Below are 19,882 nucleotides of genomic sequence, written 5' to 3'. Positions count from 1 at the left end.
AATTACTTGGATTTCCCTATTTTCATTTATTTATGTAATTTTACAGCTTACATCATTTTCGGTTGTTTTATTAATGCCAGTTTTATAAAATAAAATAATTAGAGAACTTATGAGGAAGGGTGGCATGAAAGAGGTGACCAGAGTTACACTGTTTCATATTTGTAACTTTCGTTTCTTTTCAAATGTAGATTTATTCCTGGTGATACAAATTGCTGTTTTCCTTGGCAGGCATTAGAAGCAAGTCTATGTGAAATTATGTAATGTCTGAAAAGTTATATTCATGATTAATTGACCTCTCCTAGAATGGTATTTGTGTGTGTGGAATAAGGCGATCATGCTTTTCTATTTGGCAGTGAGTTAAAGTGCCCCTGCTCAGATCAGGTTACTCTACAGGGCTTTTTGACTGAGAACTGTATATTTAGCTTGATCTCTTTTTAGGAAGCGTAAAATGTAGCTTCGAAGCCAAATATGCTGGAATTCATATTGTAACCAGTGTTAGTCTTTGGATAACTTCTAAAGCAAGCCATTCCACTCTGTCACACCTTAGTTAACAAATAAAGCCAGAAGATTTAAAACAACAACATTATCATCTCTGGGGCCTCTGAACTCACAGCCACTCTTGATTATCCAAAGTAGATTGTCTGTAGTGTCAAATAATAGGTTTAAATTCTTCCTGACCTTGCCCTAGACTGATCAGTTACAATGATCTATTTATTTATCTAAGCTGGACTTTACAGGAGCTAGAAAATAAGGCCTTTAAACAATTGCCCCTTCCCACGTGTCAGCTTGAGAAATGATGACATTCATTACTAACAACACAGTGATTGTGAACTTGATAACCGGAGAGGTACTGCAGTGGTCCTGGAGCCTAACTGTTTGGGGAAAGTTAACTTCTGTTTTCTCATCTGTAGTGTGGAGATAATAGTACCTACCTTCTGGCATTTTAATGATTGATTAAGTGCTAACCTGAAAATCTGTTCTTAGTGCTTTTCAAATATTTGCTGCTGCTAATTACTGTTACTCCTGCTGCTGCTGCTACTACAACTGCTACCACACCAACTACTGCATTACTGTGACTAATAAAATAGTTCCTCCGGCAGGGCATTAACTCCAGCGTTCTGCTCTTCAGTGAATCCTTATATTGAAATGGTAAAACACATCCCAGAGTTGAATATGAATAATTTGGGGTTTTTTTTTTTTTTTTTTTTTTGCGGTACGCGGGTCTCTCACTGTTGTGGCCTCTCCCCCTGCGGATCACAGGCTCCGGACGCGCAGGCTCAGCGGCCATGGCTCATGGGCCCAGCCGCTCCGCGGCATGTGGGATCTTCCCGGACCGGGGCACAAACCCGCGTCCCCCGCATCGGCAGGCGGACTCTCAACCACTGCGCCACCAGGGAAGCCCTGGCGGTTACTTTTTAAAAGTATCTATATTCTGATTGCTCAAAGGTGTGGACCACAGATCAGCGTTAGTATCATGGGGGAGCTTCTTAGAAATGCAGAATCTCTGGCCCCATTCCAGCATTACTGAACCAGAACCTGCATTTTAACAAGATCTCCAGGTGTTTTGTTTGTATATTAAAGTTTGAGAAGTCTTTATCTCTATCATTTCCTGGCCCCTCCCCTATCCTCAAAATCATCTGAATAACTTAGAGATGACTACCAGCAGTGGACCACCAAGCAGTATCACGTGAGCCAGGCCCTCAAAACAGACAGTCAGTTAATTAGAAAGAAGGAAAGATAAAAGGAAGGAGGGAGGAAGAAAAACCATGCCTGACAGTACTGTTACTGTAATTCTATAGGTGGGTCTGTGCTCACTGATTTCAGATTGTTCTTTGTTGTAACACGGACTGTGGAAAGAAGTACTGAAATTTTATGGGCTGCTAGCAAATTTCTGTGGCTCTGTAAGTTCCAGTGATCTGTCAAACTTACCTTGCAAAGTTTCCTTTTAACTCGGTCTCAAAAATTAGTATGCACCCCTTATTTTCTTAAACACACACGTACATAGTGCAGTCCTCTTATAATCATGCTTCATTTAGCTTTTTGATGCGAAGATGATGTTCTTAATGTACTGATCCTAAAAGATCAGTGGATAGGAGAGTAGAGTTTCATTTACTTTCCTCCCTGTCCCTTGGCTAGTGCTTCCACTTTGTTTGGTTTGTTTACTCCAATGTAGAGGTTGTGAGGACGTATAAGAACACTGGTCTTTGATTAACCTTGAACTATGGATGGTTGTGGAGGCACAGCTTTATTTGTATTATCACATACTAGGGGATAAAGAAAATTACTAGTTTTTTTACTTAAAATATGACCTTTGAATCCAGTTTTTAACAGTTAATTTGAAAAACAAATTTAAGTTAAAATATGGTATGGTTTCCAACTGTTAAATTGGCAAGGAAAAAATTTGATAAAACATGTTAGGAGTATAGAGTGACACAACCTCATGCAGTTAAAAATGCCTATGTTCTGTGACCCAGCAATCTCACAGCTAGGCATTTATTCTGCAGGTGTATTTGCACATGCAAATGCACATGTGTACATTTCCGTAGAAGCAAAAGAATGGTATTAACCTCAATATCTATTAGAATAAAACTGGTTTAGTACACCTCAACTTTTAATTTTTTTTGAGATGGAAGTGTCTCAGTGAACCTTTTGAGAGGGAATTTGCGTGTCCAGGGATTAACCATAGGAGGGAAACCTATTTTCCATTCTGTATATCTTTGTGCTATTTGAATTAAAACACACACACAAACGTAACTTTAAAAATCAACAAAATAGCCCTCGTATTGAAGAAATTTAAGCCATGTTTTAGATGCATGTGTATATTTCCCCCTACCTTTAAAGCATGTTCATGTGACATAAACTTATTATGTCTCTGGGGCCCTCAGACCCACAGTTTTTAGGAGTAGGCAACAAATTCTCAGTAGCCTCTCAGCTCTGTATTTACTCTTGTGCTTCTCAGACTCTTCTGAGCATAAACTGCCTGATGTCCTAATCATTCAGAGCTGTGATTCTCAACCTGGGGTACCACCAGAATCTCCTCGAAGCTTTTAAAAAAATCAAGATGCCTAAGTCAGCTGCAGACCTATTTAATCAAAATCCATGCATGTTGCTTAGGCGTGTACATCCTAATGTTCATACCTGTTTAAGAACCACTGTCTAGAGAGCAGTTCTCGGTACGGTTCCTCTAACACTAAGGCACCAGCTGTTACCTCCTCCCTGCTCCAGCCTCCCAGGAGTTGATGTGGCACCGGAGTAGAATGCGTGGACCCTCTGCTCTACAGCCAAAGAAAAGGGAATGGCATTTTGAATAACCACATGGCTCTAGCTGTTGTATTAGAATAAAAATGATAATGATAGTGATAATAACAAATCAGGTTTCCGCATAAGAATCAACATTTTTCCTCATATAAAGAACATCGAAAGTAAATAGGGGAAATCAAAAGCTGATTCTTTGAAAACATCAATAAAATTCAGAAATCTCTAGGTAGGCCAATGAAAAAATAAAGGGAAAACACAAATTACCAGTAATAGGCATGGGAGCGAGGATATCACTGAAGACATAAAAAGAATAATAAGGGAATATTATGGGCAATTTTATGCCAATAAATTGGGCAGTTTAGATGAAATGGGAAAATTCCTTGAATGTCCAGATCACCACAGCTCACATACATTCAAAATAGAAATTCTGAGTAGCTCTATATCTACTGAAGAAATAGAGTTCAAAATTTAAAACTGTGGTACAAAGAAAACTCTAGGCTCAGACAACACACAACTTTAATGGTGAAGTCTCAAACATTTAACAAATACAACTGTTAGATAAATTCTTTCAGAAAGAAGGAGGTAACACAATTGTATTTTCTATAGTAGCAGCGAACATTCAGAAATTGAATACCATTTACAATAGCATCAAACAGTATGAAATATATAGGGATGAATTTAGCAAAATATGTACCCTGAAAACTATAACTGTTACTGAAAGAAAGTAAAGAAGACCTAAGTAAATGGAGAAATGTACATTTCATGGGTTGGAAGACTCAATAATGTTACCAAGTCAACACTCCCCAAACTGATCTATACAGTCAATACAGTCACAATAAAGATCCCAGCAGGCTTTGTTCTAGAAATTGACAAACTGATTTAAAAAATTGATATGGTAATACAAAGGATCTAGAATAGCTAAAACAAATTTTGAAAAGGAAGACCAAAGTTGAAGGACTAATTCAATGGGAAGAAGAAAATCTCAGCTAATTGTCCTGGAATAACTGGATATGCATATAGAAAAAAAGTGAATCTTGACCCTTACCTCATTCCGTACATAAAAATTAACTAAAAATGCATCATGAACTTAATTTATAAACTAAAACCAGGAAACTAAAAGAAAATATAGGATAAAGCCTTTGCAACTTTGGAATACACAAAGATTTCTTAGATTGGACATAGAAAGTAGAAAAATAAGTAAATGGGACCTCATAAAAATTAAAAACTGGTGTTTCTCAAAAGAAATTATTAGGAAAATGAAGAGACAAGCCACAGAATGAGAGAAAATATTCACAGTACATATATATATTTTTTTAATACATTTATTTATTTTTGGCTGTGTTGGGTCTTTGTTGCTGCGCACGGGCTTCCTCTTGTTGCAGCTAACAGGGGCTACTCTTCTTTGTGGTGCAGGCTTCTCACTGCGGTGGCTTCTCTCATTGTGGAGCATGGGCTCTAGGCGCACGGGCTTCAGTAGTTGTGGCACACGGGCTCAGTAGTTGTGGCTCGCAGGCTCTAGAGCACAGGCTCAGTAGTTGCGGCACACCGGCTTAGTTGCTCCGCGACATGTGGGATCTTCCCAGACCAGAGATCGAACCAGTGTTCCCTGCATTGGCAGGCGGATTCTCAACCACTGGGCCACCAGAGATGTCCCACAGTACATATATTTTATATGTTATGTATGCATGTATACAAAGGACTTGTAGCTAGAACATATATATATATGAAGGTCTTGCAACTCAGTAAGACAAGCAACCCAATTTAAAAAATAGGTGTTATAGTTTGTGTTCATTAGGAAGCAGGCACTGAGATAAAGTTTTATGGTGGAGTATTTACTAAGGGAAGCCCTTACTTAGTATCAACTCTTGTGGAAGGAATGGCAATGAAGCATTATTGGGCAGAGGAAGGGGTTGAGCAGTGATGCAGCTCAATAACAGCCTTGGCTGACTTTATATGTAGCTCTAGAACTACATTGGTCCTTCGGAGTTGGGACAGAGTTGGTACAAGAGTTGGGCCAAGATGACCAAGCCTTTATATTTCTGTATCACTCAGAGATGAGAACCTCTACCACTTGTATATGGGCCACTGCTGGAAGGGGCATGTCCTTGGGTGACATGACTCTACAACTGAAGCAATCCCTGAAGGGAGTGACAACTGAAAACTGCCTGCTGGTAGCATTTTCAATAGCTGGGGCCAAAGGTTTTTCATTGGAAGAGGGTTTGGCAATGTATTGCATTAGACCATGATGACAGGCAGAAGAGTCTAACAGAAACTGTACAAAAGAAGATATATGAATGGCCACTGAGCACATGAAAACAGGCAACGTCACTAGCCATCAAGGATATATGAGATATTCCTACACATTTTCTAGAACGGTTAAAATTAAAAAGACTGGCAAAACCAAGTGCAACCAGGAGTGTTAAATGGTATAATCACTTTAGAAACCACTCTGACAGTTTCTTTTTCTTTTTAATGAATTTATTTTTTTTTTAATTTATGGTTGGCTGCGTTGGGTCTTCGTTGCGTTGCATGTGCTTCTCATTATGGTGGCCTCTCCTGTTGTGGAGCACTGGCTCTAGGCGTGTGGGCTTCAGTAGTTGTGGCACACAGGCTCAGCTGTTGTGGCTCCTGAGCTCTAGAGCGCAGGCTCAGCAGTTGTGGCACGCGGGCTTAGTTGCTCTGCGGCTCGTGGGATCCTCCCACACCAGGGATCAAACCTGTGTCCCCTGCAATGGCAGGCGAATTCTTAACCATTGTGCCACCAGGGAAGTCCCCACTCTGACAGTTTCTTATAAAGTTAAACATATACTTAACATATGACCCAGCAATTCCACTCCTAGGTATTTACCAAAGAGAAATGAAAACATGTATACAAAAAGACTTTAACACAAATGTTCGTATTAGCTTTATTCATACAGCTGAAAACTGTAAATAGCACAGATGTCCATCAGCAGGTGCATGGATAAATGAATTTAGGTATATTGATATAATGAGATACTATGTAGCATTAAAAAGAATAAACTGGGCTTCCCTCGTGGCTCAGTGGTTGGGAGTCCACCTGCCGATGCAGGGGACGTGGGTTCGTGCCCCGGACCGGGAGGATCCCGCATGCCGCGGAGCAGCTGGGCCCGTGGGCCCGTGGGCCGTGGCCGCTGAGCCTGCGCGTCCGGAGCCTGTGCTCCGCGACGGGGGAGGCCGCAGCGGTGAGAGGCCCGTGTACCAAAAAAAAAAAAAAAAAAAGAATAAACTGTTCATACATGCAACACCATGGATGAATCTCACAAACATGCTAAGCATAAGGAAGTCACAAAAGAGTGCATACTGTGTGATTTCATATGTGAAATTCTAGAGCAGGCAAAATAATCTGTAATGATAGAAAGCCGATCAATAGTTGCCCGGTCTGCAAAAGGAAATGGAACTGCAAAAGGGCTTGAGGGAACTTTTTGAGGGTTCTGTTTCTTAATTGTTGTGATAATTATGCGGATATGTATATTTGTCGAAACTTTAAAAGGGTACATATTATTATTGTAAATTGCACCTCAGTAAAGTTTTTTTTTTAAGTAAGATTTAAGAAGAAGAAAAACAGATGAGGGTTTATGTTCATGTGGGTTATTGGTTGTTCTTTTAACTAACTTTTTTTGTAATGCTTTTATCCGATTTTGATATCAGAATTATGCTGGCCTCATAAAATGAGCAGGGAAATATTTCTTCTTTTGTTTTTTGAAGTTGATCATTTAAGATTGGTATCGGAAAAAAAAAAAGATTGGTATTGTAGTCTTCTTAATCTTTGAAAGAATTCACCAGCAAAGCTGGGGTCTGTTGTGTGGAGGTTTTAAGTTATGAATCATTTTCTTTAATGGATTTAAAGTTATTCACATTTTCTATTTCTTCTGGTGTTAGTTTTGTTGGTTTAGTCTATCAGCGAAGTCCATTTTACTAAGTTGTCTAATTTATTGGCATAAAGCTGTTCATAATATTTCCCATCATTTTAATATCTTCAAGATTTGTAGTAGTATCCCCTGCTTACTTCCTGGTATTGCTAATTAGCATTTTTCTTAATTATTCAAACTAGAGGTTTCTAATAATAAAATTAACCATCTGCCTACCTTATGACCCTGCATTTCCACTCCTAGGTATTTACTCAAAAGAGATGAAAACACCTAACAAAAATACTTAAACAAGAATGTTCAGAACAGTTTTATTCATTTTAGCTCTAAACTGAAGAAGACTTAAATGTTGATCAACTATAGAGAAAATAAATAAATTTTTGTATATTTTACAATAAAATACTACTCGGTAATAAAAAGAAATGAATTGCTGATATATGCGACGGTATGAATGAATATGATAATACGGTTAGTAAAAGAAACCCTACACAAAAGAACTCAGTGTCTGCTTCCATTCATATGAAGTTTTAGAACAGGCCAATCCAAACTGTGGAGGTAGAAATCAAGAATAGTGGTTGAGGGCTTCCCTGGTGGCGCAGTGGTTGGGAGTCCGCCTGCTGATGCAGGGGACACGGGTTCGTACCCCGGTCTGGGAAGATCCCACGTGCCGCGGAGCGGCTGGGCCCGTGAGCCATGGCCGCTGGGCCTGCGTGTCTGGAGCCTGTGCTCCGCAATGGCAGAGGCCACAATGGTGAGAGGCCTGCGTACAGCAAAAAAAAAAAAAAAAAAAAGAATAGTGGTTGAGGGGGCTTCCCTGGTGGCGCAGTGGTTAAAAATCTGCCTGCCAATGCAGGGGACACGGGTTCGTGCCCTGGTCTGGGAGGATCCCACATGCCGCGGAGCGGCTAGGCTCATGAGCCATGGCCGCTGAGCCTGCGCGTCTGGAGCCTGTGCTCCGCAACGGGAGAGGCCAAAACAGTGAGAGGCCCGCGTACCGCAAAAAAAAAAAAAGAATAGTGGTTGCTTGGGAAGGAGAGTGGGAAGTGGTTGACTGGGAAGGAACAGGAGAGAACTTTCTGGGGTTATGGAATGCTCTATATCTTGATAGCAATATGGGTTACATGAGTGAAGGGGTGTTTTCAGAACTCTCTGAACTGTATCATTGTATATAAAAATATATCTGAACTTAGTTGTACAATGTTGCGAATATACTTTACATTGAACCATACATTTAAAAACAGTTAAAATGGTACATTTTATGTTACGTGTATCTTACAGTTTAAAAAATGTAAGTGGGTGGATGTGATATGAAGGTTCTAAATGGACAAACATTTAAAGTGTTTATTTTTCTTCATATAATGCGCTGTTTTATTATTATTTCTCTATTTACCATTTATATACTAAAATAAGAATAATTTAGAAAATGATGAGAAAGAACCATGTATGAGAAATAATGTTACATTTATATATTCAACAAATATTTATCAAATAGCTACAGTGTGTATAGTTCTTGCTAAGATAAAGCAAACAAGGATCTCCTTCAAAGAGCTCATAGTGTACTAAGCTTTGACTTAAAATATGCAAAAAAAAATTGATTTCACAAAAATAAAGAGCTTTTTTCAACCTACTGTATACCCTTTAGTAGGTTTCTGTAGACTCTTGAAGTTCTAGGGAAGCTTAAAAATCCTTGCCCTGGGGTAAAGCCTGTCACTCTGGTGTTTCTCTTCCTGGCCTTGCTGTAGTTTGCATTGACAGGGGAGGGGTTTATGTTTTGTGCCCTCCCTACATAGCCTGCAGTGATGCTAAAGGACCAGAGAGCAGACTTTCACTGATAATATACCTGTAAGTGCTGGGTTGGTGCCTGGCCTAAAGCATTAGTGGATCTAGAACTTCCACCACCAAGAGGTTTAAGGCAGAGTCCAAAAAACAAGGTCAGAGCTCTTGACATTCAGGTAGTAATTACCATCCTCCTTTCCTACGTCTTAGGACTACTGTAATTGAAGGGGTCAAAGGTACTCTGAAAGTGAAGAAAACAAAAGCAGAAAAGCCAGGGGCATGGAAATTCTACCCACCAGTGGGTTTAATGTGCCCACCGGGCAATCGCAAATTAAGTGTGATAATGGAATCACACTACTTTTATTGGTTCTGTGAGGACAAGCGCTTGGAGTACCAGTTGTATTCTATTGGCATACTTGGGTGCTGAGTAAATGTTAGTAACTTGTTGAATAGTGCCTAGCATCTCAACTACCATGTAAATCTCTGTGAAGACAGGACATTGTTGGAGGGGATGGTGGTGGTGATGGTAATCTTATTGAGAAAGTGACTACCATGTGACTTTTGTAGCTTGTTAATATCCATCTACCTATGCCTCATCTTTTCATTCTACTTCCCTGTTTGTATCTAATTACAATCAATTCAGTTGCCTGTGTCTCTGAGCAGTTAATTCAGGTTTCTCTTGGTTGAACTGGTAATGAGAATGTTTATGTTCACATCTTGCCTAGGTGGAGTTGTATGTAGGCACCATCTAGATTAAAACGGATGCCTTGGGGCAACTGAGCAAGCCACTGTATGATTCCAACTAATATATGACACTCTGGAAAGAGCAAAACTATGGATACAGTAAAAAAAAATTAGCGGTTAACGGATTAGAGGAGGGAGGGAGAGACGAATAGGCAGAGCGCAAGGGTTTTTGGGGGCAGTAAAATACTCTGTATGATACTACAGTGGTAGATACATGTCATCATAAATTTGTCCAAACCCATAGAATGTACAACACAAAGAGGGAACCCTAATGTAATCTTTGGATGGACTTTGGGTGATAATGATGTGTCAGTGTAGGGTCATCAGTTGTAACAAATGATGAGTTTGGTGGGGGAATGTTGTTAATGAGGGAGGCTGTGCACCTGTGGGGGCGGGGGGCATGTGGGAAATTTCTGTACCTTCCTCTCAGTTTTCCTGTGAACTTAAAATTGCTCTTAAAAAAGAAGTCTAGGGCTTCCCTGGTGGCGCAGTGGTTGAGAGTCCGCCTGCCGTTGCAGGGGACATGGGTTCGTGCCCTGGTCTGGGAAGATCCCACGATGCCGCGGAGCGGCTGGGCCCGTGAGCCGCTGAGCCTGCGCGTCGGGAGCCCGCGTACCGCAAAAAAAATTAAAAAAAAAAGAGAAACTATTAAAGATTTGTGATACTTGAATATGAATTGATTTTAAAATTCCATTTTTCAAAATATAGGGTAGCGTTTATATTATATTGCTAATATTATGACATACTTGCTGAAGAGAATAGTTTGTAAATCCTAAGCTGACTTCCTATAACCATGTGTTGAATTTCCAGCGGTGTTGAATCAGACTTTGATCCCTCCTAAGAAGATAAATGCAATATCTGCAGTTTCTAATGGTAGGGGTGTAGGAGAGACTTTCAGACGAAATCTTCAAAGCCAAGTCTCTGCCCAGATAAGAAATTAAAGACCCTGGGGAAGGCAGTTGTTTCATTGTCCTACCTTCTCCCCCCTCCCACCAACTTGTAGGCCTCATTTATTTACCACCCCCCCCCCCCAAAAAAGAACAAATGAGATGCTATTGTTAAATGCAGTGTGCAGGATTAGATTTGTTTCCTTCCAATAGAATCCCTTTCCTTAATCAGCACTCTTATAAATGGCACACCTGCCTAATTAGAACAAGTTCTAGACAACAGGATACAGTGTGAGCATTTCAGTTAGCTCCACACATGTGATAACTATTGTGACTGATGTTCTTAGAAAGTCTTCCCTTCTCTCCTCTTCTTATTCCTCTGTGGCTAAGCTTTTTATAATTTTATACTTCTGAATCAGCCTTTGATTGTGGGAATTTATCCGTATGTGGTCATTGATATTGGTTTTGTTTCTAAGTGATTCCTTAAAAAAGAAGTGATGTATTTATGGATATGTGTAGGGATGCTTTTAAATATTTTTATTAGATTTAATTTACTCGTTATCACTCTTAAAATACAGAAAACTCCCTTGACTGTGACAAGGAGGTAAAATACAGCAGTCACATTCAAGATCTCCATACATTAGCAATAATAAATCCTTTTGCCCTGAGTAATAACAGAAACTCAATTTAGAGCCAGTGGGGATGATATAGTGCTCCCTCACAGAACCAATCACCCACAGAGAAGTATAATGAGCAGGGGAGGTGATACAATAAAACCTATATGGCCAGAGGAAAATTAGGGTAAAATTGTTGCTATGAAAAGTCTTGTAATAAGTATATCTCCAATTATCTTCCAGAAGAAATTATTTAGGCATCTATTCAGGTCAAGATTCATGACAGAAGTGCAAGAATTGCCTTAGAATAAAGCAAAAGGGTACATGAGTGTAGAGAAAATGGCAGTGGACATGCTGTGAACAGAGTTCTGTTGTGCCTGAAGGATCTGAAGTAGCCCCGGGACTGCTGTGAGGGCCTGCTGCTCACCAAACCTTGCAGAGGGATGGCTGCACTGACCACTGTTACAGCACATGCTGACGGGGACAAGATAATGCTCTTAAAATACAAAATGGTTTAGATTATCACAGGAATATACTCTACTTTTAGAGTTAGTTTATTTCCCAAGACCACAGCTTAAGCAGATTGCTGTAAAGGAAAATCCTGAGTGTGCATGATCCATATCCTAATTAGGAGTGGGCTTCATCTGTTCAGACATATATCAGTTGAATAAGTGGGTTAAGTGGCAAGAAATGAAGTCTAGCTCTTTATTAGATAAGTGTCAAGTATAGTGCTGAGGTGGCTAAAAAAAAAAAAAAGTATGTTACCTAAAACAACATGAACAGTTTCAACCTCTGTTGTCCCAGTGCTATCTGTTGTACAGTCTGGAAAATAATTCATTACCAATAATAAAACACCAAAGTTTATAAAATATTTGTTAAATAGATTGAACAGATAGATGCTTTTTTATAATTGTGTTACTCTCACTGCAGTGTATTCATCTTTCTTGATTTCTTTTTTTAAATTTTTATTGTGTTATTTCTTGAGAGGCAAAGGGGACGGTGGTCACAGTTAGGTACTGGCAGCTGGGCGTGGCCCCAAAGCTATCTTGCATACAACCTATAGTGGCTATTAGTGAGTGAGTCCCAATAGTTAATACTTGTGGGAGTGGTGAGGCAATTTTCCTCCCAGCTGATTTTAAAATTTTGGTTCTATCTTGTCAGATTAGACCCATGGAAGTACAATTATGTACAAACATAAGTGCCATTCATTATAAATGGTCAGAGTAGGAAAAAAGCATTCAGATTAGATAGTGATGGGACCCACCTTGCCATGGTTGCTTCATATTGTAGTCATTAAAAATATACATTAAAATAAAGAACAGTAGTCAGTATTTTGGGACCTGTTGAACCGGAGGAGCCAGTTCCAAACCTGAAAGCAGTCTGTTCATTTGTTCATTCATTTATTCCATGAATGTACTTTGAGACTGGAGCTACAACAACTAATCTCTGCTCTCTTAATGTTTAGTAAGTGAAACAAAATAGATGAATGATACATCATATGTCAGATAGTGATGAGTGCTATGCAGAAAAATAAAGCAAGGCATGGAGGATCCAGAGGTGCTGGTGGAGTGCTGTTTTAGAGAGAGTGGTCAGGGATAGCCTTTCTGATAGGTGATAACGTGAATCCAGCTCCAAAGGAAATGAGGGAGCAGCCATGGGAAGCGAAACAGCTAAGAGCTTAGAGTCAGCAGGCTGGGCTCCCTCTGTCTTAATAGCTTTGTGACCATAGGGAGGCATTTAACTTACCTGTGACACGGAGACAGAAAGAGCCACCAAGCCTATTTCACAGGGTTTGTGTTCGGCACAAGTGAGACACTTGAGAAAAGCATTTTGGTAAAGGAAAGTAGTACCTCGACTTCAAATTTCAGTGTGAGACGATAAGAGGGTATAAATTAAAGAGATAAATACAGCAGAGTCTTAAAACAGCCCTTCCATACAGCTTGTTGTGGAGTTATTGAATTGAGTTGTCTGAGCTAAAGTGTAGAGAACATTCTCTAAAAATGAACTGTTTGATACTGGGGTGTACAGGATTTATATTCATCTTTGTTTGCTTTTGTGGTATTATTAGTTTAAGATTTTATAGTTGTTTGTGCTTTTCTTCCTTTGACATTTTTTTCTTTTCTTTTCCTTTGAAGCTTTCCTTTTATTAAATTAGTTACAGGCCTCTTGACTCTCAGTTGAGCATTTTCTACGCTGTTCCTGTACTCCCTGATTAATCCATTAAAAACAAAAAACAAAAAAATCCTCTAAGATGAATACTTTTCATGGGGGCTCACAACATCCATCTTTTATAGAGTAATTCTAAACTCCAGAACAAATTATTTGCACTGATGTTTATTAAGGACTTGAAGTTGTTTGTTTGCCCTGTTTGTTTTTATAGCCAGAGTGAATTTTGCAATAATTGTTAACAATGTTTGAATAGAACCTTATAGTTTACAAAAGTGCTTCACACACTCACTCACATGGGAACTTTAGCAACCCTGGAGCAAGACAAGGTGGACGCTATTGTGCCCTTTCACAAAAGAGGGAACCCAAGGCTCAGAGAACAGAATTTAAATTCAGGTCTTTCCATGATACAAGTGTGAATATATGAATGAAAAATGCTGAATTGTTTCCAACACTTGGAATTACTAAAATGGTATGTTTTATAAGTAGATTCAGGAAATTTTGTAGATGAGTCCAGAAGAATCCTTAAGGGATTATGGAAAGAGAGGGCTGTGTCTCTGCTCATTGTGAGTGGAGACCGTGGAGGCAAAACCCCTTTTGGTGTCTTTGTCAGGAAGAGGATGTGAGCCTGGATGCCCATGGCTCTGATCTGTGCATGAACTTCCTCCCTTCCTCCCTCCCTCCCTCCCTCCCTCCGTTCCTTTTTTTTCCAGTTTCTCAGACTAACAAGACTAACAAGCATCTTTTTTTCCTTCAGGGTAGAAATAAAAGTAACCGTATGTAAATATAAAACTTATCAAAGATGCGTTGTCTTGGATTTAAGAATGTTTCCTCAGAAAAGACTGTCTTATTTTGATATCAAGTGTCCTGAAGACTTTTAAAATCTCTTTTAAAAAAAGTATAATAGAAGCAATGAAAAATTAGAGCTGAGTTGGGAAGGGCCTTAGAAATTATCCAGCCATGGAACCATTAAACTATTTGATCTGGAAAGGACCTTTGAAAAGGTCCCAGATCCCAACTCGCGGGAGGCTCCTTTGTCCACCGTGGCATCCTCGCCATCCTGATAGGGTCCATGCAGTATCTCCATGGCTTCTGATTACAAAGACTGTGTGAGTTCACTTATGAGGTACCTAGGTTACTCAAACTCATGGAGACAGAAAGCAGAAGGGCGGTTGCCTGGAGCCTGGGGGAATGGGAAGTTAGTATTTAATGGGGACAGAGTATCAGTTTGGGAAGATGAAAAAGTTCTGGAGATCAATGGTGGTTGTACAACATTGTGAACATACTTAACGCCACTGAACTGTGTACTTAAAAATGATTAACATGGTGAATTTTATGTTATATATATATACACACACATACATACACATACATACACACGTACACACACACATTTTACCAGTGTAAAAAGTAAAATAAAGAAGCAAGAAAAAAATTCATTTCGTTGCTGGACAGCTCTGTTGGAAAGTTGGAGTCTAAGATGACTCATTGGGGCATGGAGGCATGGAGAACAAATCTAACCCCTACCCCTGGATGAAGACACCCTGCTTGTCCCCTCCCAACAGTCTCTTCCCAGCCAACCAGCCCCAAGTTGCTTCAGTAGGTCATTTTGTTTTGTTTTACAGTTTATTCGAATCATAATCAAGATAAGGACTATATGTTGTAATTGGCTGATAAGCCTTTTAAATCTCTTAATCTATTGGTTCTTCTTCCATATCTGTTTCTGTCTCCCTCACTCATTCTTTCACCCTTTTAATTTACTTGTTGAAGAAACTGGGTCATTTGTCTTCAAGAGTTTTGGTACTTGCATCCCTCTGCTGTGTAGATTGACATGTTCCTCTGTCCTCTGTATTTCCTGTGAAGCAGTAATTGGATTGAGATACTTTACTTTAGAAATGTAGTAATCCAACTATATAATAACTCATTCTGTATCTTTTTTTTGAAAGTGCCCCCAGCTTTTTGCTTGGAAACTTGTAAACATTGAAACAAATAATTAGACAATTGAACGGATAATGTCATGAACATCCAAGTACCTTTATATAGATTCACCAGCCGTTAACATTTGCCACATTTGCTTTCTCTCTTCCTCTCTGCACACACATACACTAGTAATACACATAGATTTTTCCCCCTGCATCATTTGAGCTCAAGTTACAGACATCATGACACTTTACTCCAAAATATTTCAGCACATAACTCCTAAGACAATTCTTATGTAATCACAGTCTAGTTTATGTGTTGTCTGCTATTTAGTGCATGTTACCCTAATTATCCAAATAGTGTTCTTTACAGCCGTGAGTTATTTTTTAAAAATTCGAAATCCAAGCAAAGATTGCAAATTGTATTTAGTTTTCCCACCACTTTAATCGCCTAAATTGGTTCTGCTCTTTTTTGGGTCTTACATGGCATCAACAGTTTTTGAAGAGTCCAGGCCAGCATGTCCCTAAATTTGGATTTGCCTGATTGTCTCCTTATGATTAGATTGAGGCTAAATGTTTCCGGTAAGAACACTGCATAGGCAGTGCTGAGTCCTTCAGCGCCATGCTTGGGAGGCATCTCATGTCAGTTTGTCCCATAATGGCTGATAGGTTCGATTGCTCAGTTAAGGGTTTGTCTACCAGACTTTTCCATTGTAAAGGTACCATTTCCCCATTGTAATCAATAAATAATCTATAGCATAGTAAAGGTTGCTTTTTTAATAGTTTACAAAACGTATGCCATTGGTCATGGGAGAAATTGGATGGCAGAGATTATGAGCACATTAGAGTTATTACTGCTGATGGAAAATAATTTTTAAACATTGGTTTTTCTTGAGGAGAGATAAGGAGGGGAGGTAGTAAAGGTGAGAAATGGGCTTTACCGAAGAAGACACACTTGTGTTTGAATCCCAGCTCCACACTTGAACGTCTGCAACTTTAGAAAAGTTACCTCACTTCTCGGAGCCTCAATTTCTTTCCTATAATGGGCATAATAATATACATTCCTGGCAGGATTGTTAAGATGATTAAATGAGCTAGTGTATGAGTGGCCTCTAGCCTAGTAGCTGCCCCAGGACCATCACATGGGAGGTGAGGAAGAAATGCTTCCCGAGCAGTTTGCAGAGTTTAAACCTGTCCGTGAGTGTTCGTTCTCAAGATCAGACTGAAGTATTCAGGCATGTTGATAAGAAAATGTGATCAACAGGTTAGGTGGTGGTGTGAAATTTCAAAGAAAGGAATTCAGAACTGGGAGATGTTTGGTTCCATTTTCAGACCTCTTAAATATGATTTGTCAGTAGTGGATTTATATAGAATTGAGTTGCCATTGATTCAGACCTCTTTCTGACTGCAATCCATTTTAATCTATTACCAGGGATTATTTTTTGAAACAGTTTATGTGTAGTCTGATCAAGAATAGTGAATCATAATAATTCTGTGACCCATTTACGTGCATTACTGTAAAAGTTTCATTTCATACAAGTGACAGCTTTTTAAAGTTAATTAGACTCGACTATACTGAGGTTAGCAAAAAGTGCTTTGAATTATCAATAATTCAGCAGGGCAGACATTTCTGTATAATGTAGTGGTTTTATAGAGTATTGTGAGACAGTTATCCCTAAAATAAATGGTTGTGAGCATACATCAGCATGGTGGGGCTTGCTTGAGTGTGGCGTGAAGTGATATCATCTGTGCTTTCTATTATTGAGCAGAGTGTGGGACATCGGTCTTTCTGGCCATGAACTACTAGCAACCTTTGTCCTTTGTGTTACCTTTAGTTAAAAACAAAAAATGAGCATGAATGCTGGCTGATGGCCGTGTCTTTCTTACAGCTAAAAATTCATCTGGGAAGGAAAAATGGGATTGCAGATTTGGATTGGTTTCACTGCATGAATGATATGTGACATTTTGTAAATTATTTATCAGTGCAAGGATGGCAGCAATGGCTTGAGCATTGTTATATCAAATGAAAGCAGCAACCCCATTAGTATAAGGACTGGGTTTTAGCTAGAATCTATCAGGGGAATGTTGTCACTTGAAAACCAGATTGTTCTTTTAATTGCTATTTAAAGGAACAAAAGTGTTCCCAAGGTGCTGCAGTTGAACAGTTGTGAGTAATAACTATGGATCCATAATTATGCAGTGCTGATTATCTGGCATTTAAAAAATGGTGGCAGGAGTCAGTGACCAGTTTGTTGTAGCTTGTCTTTTTTGGTTTTTCTAATACAGTGTTTTATACTCTGCTTTTTAACTGGGGCTACAAAAACGCATTTGCATAGTTACCTCAGAAAGTGAAACCTGTGCATATTAAAAGAACAAATTAAACCGAAAAATAGGGCAAGATAATGAACACTTATATTGTAAGATGAAATTAACAGTCATAACGAACAATTTTGCAAATGCTTGGTCATAAGGTGAATTCTGGTTTTTGATGACATGTCACATTGAACGTTTGTTGGAATCATTATTACCATTTGAAATATTATTTTAGAGATAAGTGTTTTTAAACTAGCATATGTTTCTTTCATTTATATTCAAATATATTTTTATATAGTTAGCAAATACATTTTGAGTGCCTGCTGTGCATCAGGCAATGTATCAGGCGTTTGGAACAGAGTGGCTGAACAAATGAGGTTTATTTTACGCTGATGTATATTTAGAAAGTTAGGCCTAGCAAAATCTTGTTTTTAATTTACATTAAAAAAATTTGTGATTATACTAAGCTTTCTTGCCCTAAATTTTTGATTCATGAGATTCAAATATAAATACATTATAGTTACATTCAGATGGCTAGCAGACAACATGTGTGAAGCTTGGAATATGAAATAAAATTTTAGTTTTCATACAGTTTGGCTGTTCAAAATAATGTGACCAGATCTGTAGACACAGTCAACTCTTCATTTGGATGGGAATACTAGTGTTGCTGGTACTCATAAATAACAATGGAGGCACTAAAATGTATGCAGATTTATACATTGTTAGAAGCAATTTCCATAGTGAGAGTTAAAGGGGTGCTGGGGGTTAGACAAATGTTTTGTTCTTTCTTTTATTGAAAGTGGGAATGTCAGAGATTGAGAGTTTGTCTCCTTTGTGTGGCATGGTGTGGTTTACTTTTGAAGACCTTGGTGCCAGAAAGGTCTTGTTAATGGTCTTTTGATCATCTCAAGTGATCCCATAGAATTTTAAAGTTCTTGCTTAGTTCTAATGCTGTTACTATGTCACCTTTTAACATACCAGTATTTTATGTCAAATATTTAATTGATGCATAATAGTAACTTGTACTAAAACATTGGATAAAGTTTAATTAAACAATCTGGTCTGACTAGAAGATACTCATAGACTGTAATACTGAATAGGTGAATCAATTTATAGTAGGCATATAGATTACGGGAACAATTGAGACTTCAAATGAATTCTTAATGTTTATTTCAGGAAGGTAGTGTAATATATAAAGGTTTTAGATTTCATTGGGTTAATGAAAATTACTTCTGACTCTTATACATTACACATAAATGCATTATTCTGGCAATACTTTAGTGTCAAATAATTCGAGGGGTTTTTTATTAGCAGAAAATGTTGATATGAATACCTTATTTCAGCAGTTTTTCTTTGGTAAAGAAATATGTAAGAAGCTTTTGATTTTAATGTTTTGTTTTAAATTTTGAAATGGAAAACTAACAGTGTTTTTCATTTTAATTTTTTTCGTAGCCCCGTGCCGATCCCATTCCAATATGCAGCTTCTGTCTGGGGACAAAAGAATCTAATCGTGAAAAGAAACCAGAAGAACTCCTCTCCTGTGCAGATTGTGGCAGTAGTGGTAAGTTGGTATTTTGTGTATGTGTGTACAATGACTCCCCATTATAGCTACATGCGATTTCTCTCTATCGAAAAAAAGTTTGTTATTTAAAGCAATATTTGATAATAGAGTAAGCTTTAAATTTAAAAAGTAAATGCAGGTGGGGGGGAAGTGTGAGTATATTAACACTGACATAAACCATATGTCATAAAATAAAATAAATAAAATTTTTTTAAAAGCTTTAAAAAATTATTTATTTATTTATTTCTGGCTGCGTTGGGTCTTTCTCTAGTTTTTTTGTGGTACGCGGGCTTCTCATTGCAGTGGCTTCTCTTGTGGAGCATGGGCTCTGAGCACACGGGCTCAGTAGTTGTGGCTTGAGGGCTCTAGAGTGCAGGCTCAGTAGTCGTGGCTCACAGGCTTAGTTGCCCCGCAGCATGTGGGATCTTCCCGGGACCAGGGCTTGAAACCCATGTCCCTTGCATTGGCAGGCGGATTCTTAACCACTGCACCACGAGGGAGGCCCGTATATTCATCTTTTAAATTAAGCTTGATTTCATACCAGCATTAATAATTCAACTTGGACTATTCTACATTGCAGGTAAATTCAAGGTAGAGAATTCTAAACTTTCATGCTGAATGCTACCTAGAATCACTAGTTTTCTATAACCTGAAGTCTCAATTTAAGATGTTTCAGTTGGAATACATAGTGTTTCAGGTCCTGACACCTACTGGTGAAATATAATATTACAGCCAGCTCTGTGTGACAGCTGGAAAG

At 38.7% G+C, this 19,882-nt stretch overlaps 1 protein-coding gene across 1 annotated transcript in view; it reads left to right on the top strand.

The window, feature by feature from the left end:
• Positions 1 to 19,882, top strand: part of KAT6B (lysine acetyltransferase 6B) — a 178,444-nt gene that overhangs the window by 93,874 nt on the left and 64,688 nt on the right. Inside the window, 1 exon segment of the mRNA XM_030862684.3 lies at positions 19,017 to 19,125. Coding sequence (XP_030718544.1) covers positions 19,017 to 19,125 — 109 coding nt within the window.

Source organism: Globicephala melas, chromosome 16, assembly GCF_963455315.2.
Source record: "Globicephala melas chromosome 16, mGloMel1.2, whole genome shotgun sequence".
NCBI classification, from domain to species: Eukaryota; Metazoa; Chordata; class Mammalia; order Artiodactyla; family Delphinidae; genus Globicephala; species Globicephala melas.
The sequence above is the reverse complement of the archived record's forward strand: the minus strand, read 5'-3'. Positions and strand labels throughout refer to the sequence as shown.